This window comes from Stegastes partitus, unplaced genomic scaffold (genome assembly GCF_000690725.1).
Source record: "Stegastes partitus isolate 25-593 unplaced genomic scaffold, Stegastes_partitus-1.0.2 Scaffold958, whole genome shotgun sequence".
NCBI classification, from domain to species: domain Eukaryota; kingdom Metazoa; phylum Chordata; class Actinopteri; family Pomacentridae; genus Stegastes; species Stegastes partitus.
In genome coordinates this window covers 132,165-138,493 of record NW_007578689.1, presented here as the reverse complement: position 1 = coordinate 138,493, position 6,329 = coordinate 132,165, and the positions used below count along the sequence as shown (strand labels likewise).

The following is a 6,329-nucleotide window of genomic DNA, read 5'->3' as shown; positions in this document are numbered from 1 at the left end:
TAGCTAACTACAGCTAACTACAGCTAAATACAGCTTACTGTAGCTAACTGTAGCTAACTTCGGCTAACAACAGCTATATACAGCTAACTACCGCTAACTACAACTAACTACCGCTAACTACAGCTTACTGTAGCTAACTGTAGCCCTGTTAATGGGTCACCCGCTCAGCTAGGTGAGCTGTAGAGGCGCCCATATGTTATTTATTCTATTTTCTCTATCTATCTATCTATCTATCTATCTATCTATCTATCTATCTATCTATCTATCTATCTATCATCTGTTTTTCTACAATCTTGTGTAAAACGAGGTCAGAAAATAGATTTTAATCTTGAAAATGAAGGTTTTTTTGAGCTGGTCGTTTATGTTCTCAGCTGCCGTCACTGTTTTACGGTGTATAATACAGAACACTGACATGAACATGTTGTTTCCTGTCACTTGCACCTGAACAGGTAGTCATGGTTACTGCCACTGCAACACACTGAAGCAGTGACTAAACCAGTAACTGTGACTGGGTGCAGGGCGGCACCATGAAGCATTTCCTGCCGACTCAGGAAACTTCCTGTGCAGTCAGACATTTCCTCGGCCAATCAGGAGGCAGCAGCTTGGATGCAGGCTTGGACCCTGACCCTGACCTCCGACCTCGGCGAGGAAACACGGAGGTCACAGCTAACATGCTAACATGCTAACTGTAAGACAGACATGAAGAACACAGCTTCATCTGCTGCATATTACATAAACCAGACTGAACAGGATTTAACAGGATCTGTGTCTGTCTCACGGCCACTGTCGTCACGTTTTACTCTTTTTACTTGTTTCTTTGGTTTTATTTCCACTGAAATGCAATGAAACTTTCTGTGATTTATTTTTTCATCCAGGTGTTTAATAAACTGTGAAACTGCAGCAAAAACTCTCCTACAGAATAGTAAGAAAAATAACTTCATATCTGAGCTCAAAACGTCGTGAAAAATGAACATCTGCTTCATTGATCCTTCAAATCAGCTGTTTGCTGTTTTAATTTTAACAGTGAATCATTTTGTAAAATTTGGTGCCAATGAGCATCACAGTGTAATCTGATTATTATATTAATCTGAGCGCCAGGTGTGGACGAGATTCGCCCTGAGATGCTGAAGGCTCTGGACATTGTCAGACTGTCATGGCTGACACGTCTCTTCAATGTCGCGTGGGCATCGGGTACAGTGCCTGTGGAGTGGCAGACCGGATTGGTGGTCCTATTTTTAAAAAGGGGGACCAGAGAGTGTGTGCCAATTATCAAGGTATCACACTTCTCAGCCTCCCCGGGAAAGTTTACTCTAGGGTGCTGGAAAGGAGGCTTCGGCCGATTGTCGAACCTCGGATTCAGGAGGAGCAATGCGGATTCCTTCCTGGTCGTGGAACAGTGGACCAGTTCTTTACCCTTGCGGAGCTGCTGAGGGGGGCGTGGGAGTTCAACCTGCCAGTCCACATGTGCTTTGTGGATCTGGAGAAGGCCTATGACCGTGTCCCCTGAGGAACTCTGTGGGGGGTACTGAGGGAGTATGGGGTACTGGGCTCGCTGCTACGAGCCATACGGTCCCTGTACAACCAAAGTGCGAGCTGTGTCCGCATACTCTGCAGTAAGTCGGACACGTTCCCAGTGGGTGTTGGACTCCGCCAGGGCTGCCCCTTGTCCCCGACCCTGTTTGTGGTCTTCACGGACAGGATCTCAAGGCGCAGTCAGGGTGAGGAGGGTGTCCGGTTTGGGGACCTCAGGATTGCGTCTCTGCTTTTTGCAGACGACGTGGTACTGTTGGCTCCATCAGACCGTGACCTTCACATGCACTGGAGCAGTTTGCAGCCGAGTGTGAAGGGGATGCGGATCAGTACTTCCAAGTCCGAGGCCATGGTCTTCTGCCGGAGACCGGTGATTGCCACCTCCAGGTGGGGGGGAGTTGCTTCCTCAAGGGAGAGAGTTTAAGTATCTCGGGATCTTGTTCACAAGTGATGGAGTGTGAGGTGGACAGGCGGTCAGTGCGGCATCAGCAGTAATGCCGACGCGGTACCGGACCGTCGTGTTGAAGAGATTCTCGATTTACCAGTCCATCTATGTCCCAACCCTCACCTATGGTCATGAGCTTTGGGTCATGACCGAAAGAATGGGATCGTGGATTTAAGCAGCCCAAATGAGCTTCCTCCGCAGGGTGAGAGGCTCAGCCTTAGAGATAGGGTGAGGAGCTCAGACATCCGGAGGGAGCTCGGAGTAGAGCCGCTGCTCCTGCACGTCGAAAGGAGCCAGTTGAGGTGGTTTGGAAATCTGATTTGGATGCCTCTGGAGAGGCCTCCTCTGGAGGTCTTCCAAACACGTCCACCTGGGAGGAGACCCGGGGCAGACCCAGAACCCGCTGGAGGGATTATATCTTTCGGCTGGTCTGGGAACGCCTCGGGATCCCCCAGGAAGAGCTGGAAAGCATCGCCGGGGGAAGGGAAGTCTGGAATGACCTGCTCCGCCTACTGCCCCCATGACCCCAGATAAGCGGAAGGAAATAGATAGCTAGATAGATAGATAGATAGATGGATGGATGGATGGATAGATAGATAGATAGATGGATAGATAGATAGATAGATAGATAGATAGATAGATGGATGGATAGATAGATAGATGGATGGATGGATGGATGGATGGATGGATGGATGGATGGATGGATAGATAATATTTTTTTCTTCTATACATCACCTAAAATGAGATTTTTGGAGAATCAGTGTTCTGACAGGACTTTAAAATCTGCTCATCAGAGGCAGCATGTGTTTTTAAAACTCTCATGAATAAAGTGTGAAGCAGGTAAAGATTGTTTGTGGCTCAAAAGCTGCTGTTTTTTTCAGGTTCTTTGAGCAGCTGAATCTCTGGTATTTCCGACAGACACCGAGGACTCCTTCACCGACAAACCTCCAAACAATGGAAGAGAAGGAAGCGCTGCTCGCTGCTCTTTCCTCCCACAGACGCACTTCCTTCACTTTACTGCAGCCGAGTGAAGCTGCAGGACGCTGAAGACGCTTCGGAGCAACATGGACGCCTTCGTTCTGCTGGTTCTACTCCTCGGGTCCAGCTGTGAGTACCGAAGCTGATCAAACTCAAACTTCTGATCTCTGCTTTTATATTTAAACTCTCAGTTCAAAGCTACAAACTGCTTTTTGTCTGAGACTTCAGCTCACAATCAGCTGAAACTGAACTCAGGCATTAAAGAACAGTGGCTCTCTGGTGTCTCCAGCTGTTCTTCTCTCAGATGTTTTCACATCTCATTTTCATGTTTCTGTTGCTTTATGTCTTTTACAAGATGTACAAACTCACGTTTTGTTTTCCTGCAGCAACAGTCACATTAAACAAAGTGTATAATATTGATAAAACCTCATCAGTGTGTGTTAGTGACACCGACCTCCAGATCAACCCGACTGAACAAACGGGTCAATATAATTCAGCTTCTTACTGTTTCTCTGAACTTCTACTAAACTGAAACATCTTCCTGCACTACTTCTATCTGACGGCTTTATGGACTTTACAGATGGAGACTGTTTTGTTCTGCAGAAAAACATATGAAGAACTTATAAAGTATGATTTTTTGTCATTAATACATTTAAAATGAGTCACATTTCTCGGCTCTTTATCATAAATCCTAACTTCAGTAAAGCTGACTCGGTGCAGGACGTACCATGAGCTAGCCGACCTACCTGTTAACTCGTGCTTCCTACCAGCAGGTCCAGTTCAGACATCCGTGTTCCTGCGCCGCTCACATTCTGCTCACTTTACTCACTTGATATTGTTGTTAGAACCCAAATTTCTGTCAAACATTTAGGCTGAATTTAGACAATTTCATGTTTACAGACGTGAGGATTTTTTTTATTATTATTTTCACTCTAAAACAACAGAACATCCTGAGAGTCCACTTCCAGGTTCAAAACCTCCAGAAATAAAACTCCAACAGCCGTGAAATGTGGAGACTCAGACGGAACAGTTCCAACAGAACCACTGAACGGATCCATCAGGACACAGTTTCATTAATGATCCAGAAAGTTCCTGTCAGTGTCTGTCTATCTGTGGTCGGCTGTGGCTCAGCTGGTAGAGCGGGTCGGTCAACGATCAGAAGGTCGGCGGGTCAATTCCGCCCTGTAACCCGTGTCATGGTCGTTGCTGCCCCCTCCCAGGGCAGCTGTGGCTACAGTCGTAGCTACCACCACCAGAATGAATGTGTGTGAATGAATAATTGACAGTTGATTGTACGTGCTTTGAGTTACTCCTTGAGTAAGAAAAGCGCTCTATAAATCTATAAATCAATTATTACTATTATTATTATTATTGTCTATGGATGGATCCGTGGTTCTACTAGAACCCAGTCTCTGGTCACATTTCACCAACTGTTGAGGCTCTAACATCAGTAGAACCTGATGTGGTGAAGGTGGACCAGAACTGACAGTCTAAGAAACTGTGTGACGGCTCCGAGCTGCACACAGACGCACAGCAGCTCGTTCTCTTTCAGGAGCTCTGAGAGCAGGAAAGTCTTATATTGATAGTCAGAAGTTCACACCTGAATCCAACTGTTTCTCCTCAGCTGGTTTCATCGTCACGCCGACCACCCACATGTGTCTGATACCGCAGGATGACCTCATCATCCTGGGACGCTGTGATGTCACTGACCCCGCCCACCATTGGGCGTGGACAGATGCGGCCAGGTTGGTTCACACTCAGTCGTCCAAGTGTCTGTGGGCGGAGCCTGGCTCTCACCTCCAGCTAGAAGCCTGCAGGGTGGCGCCAGCGTGGAGCTGCTTCGGATTGGACGGAGCGCTGGGATTGGCTGAGACACATCTGTACCTGAACGTTCAGGGAGCTCAGGTGGTGCTGGGAGCTGACCTGCAGACCACAGGGTGGAGGCGGAGATACAAGGATGGAGGAGGGAACCTTCTGGTCACATCTTTATGTCCTGAGACAGGTGAGGGCAGAATCAAAACTCTGACCAACGAACAGCATCCAACATCTTCTGAAAATGTTCCACATGTTCCTCTGTGCAGCTGTTTCCAGGTGTTTAGACACCTGACAAGATATAAGGAGTCTCAATACACTGTAGCTCTCTGAACTCTGATCTGTTTCTGTCTCATGTTCCTTCACTGAAGTTCATGTTTCTACATCAAGTCCTGCAGCTCTGTGGAACCAGAACCACATGAAGGAGGAGAGAACTCAGAGACGTCTTCTGTCAGCAGGACTCAGAACCATGGAACCAGAAATATTTTGCACATTATTTATTTTATAAAAATGTAAATAAAGTGTCCACGGATGTTACACTGGAATGAATGGAGGCTCCACATAATGTGGACATTAAACTTAAACTTTAAATATGTTATATGACTTTGAATTTGATCTCCTTCCTGGTTCAGTTCAGGCTCAGCTGCTGGTTCCATCTGGAGCTTCTCTCCTGCCCTCATATCATTTTAATATCAGCTGCTCTCATCTCCAGATGGTTCTGGTGTCAGGCAGCAGAACCAGGAGGAACCAGTGGACCTCCTCCAGATGACACATTGAGCAGCATCACTTCACCTAAAACTGATTTTATGACGCAGTCTGACAAACTCACCAAACGCAGGAGTTCAGAACCACCATGAGAGTTCACTCAGATTTACTGTAAGATGATCCTCAGAGAGGAAGTCAGAGGACAGAAAGACCTGCTGTCACTCATTCATCTGTCCATCACAGAGTGTTCTTCCTGAAGGGGCGGGGCCAGCTCATTTAAAGCTGCAGACAGTGAAAGAGTTTAGAATGAAAACAGGATGATGGAGTCATGGAGGAACGAAACATCTCTGACATGAAACGGAACATGAGGCTGATCCAGACACTGATCCTCTGACGTGTCTGATGATAACATGATAAGATCTCAGCAACACATTACTTCTCTTTGGTTCACTGTCAGGATAACTTAACCTTCTGACTCTGCAGGATTCTATTGATGATCTCTTTTCTGTTTTCAGATACATCTCCAACCTCCACCAGCGTCTATTCATCCACCCACAAACCACCAGACACCTTCACAGAAACCATCAGCAGTCCAATCTTCACCTTCATCAACCACCCTTCACCTGAAAACACCCACAGAATCACAACTGAGAGAAACTCCAGGAGCTCCACCAAACCTCCAACCAGGAGCTCACACAGTACAGCTTCATATCCAGATGTTTCCTCAGAAACCACAGCTTTCCATCCAGATGTTTCCTCACACAGGACAACTTCCCATCCAGATGTTTCTTTACAGACCACAGCTTCTCATCCAGATGTTTCTTCAGAAACCACAGTTTCACATCCAAATGTTTCTTCA

At 46.6% G+C, this 6,329-nt stretch overlaps 1 protein-coding gene across 1 annotated transcript in view; it reads left to right on the top strand.

Annotated features, from left to right (window-relative positions):
* The first annotated feature begins 2,928 nt into the window (after positions 1-2,928).
* The window catches only part of ptprbl (protein tyrosine phosphatase receptor type B, like), a 41,606-nt gene continuing 38,205 nt past the window's right edge, over positions 2,929-6,329 (top strand). Inside the window, exons 1-3 of the mRNA XM_008294395.1 lie at positions 2,929-3,082; positions 4,578-4,955; positions 5,986-6,326. Of these exons, the coding sequence (XP_008292617.1) occupies positions 3,040-3,082; positions 4,578-4,955; positions 5,986-6,326 (762 nt within the window). The 5' untranslated portion in view covers positions 2,929-3,039. The remainder of the gene's footprint in view (positions 3,083-4,577; positions 4,956-5,985; positions 6,327-6,329) is intronic.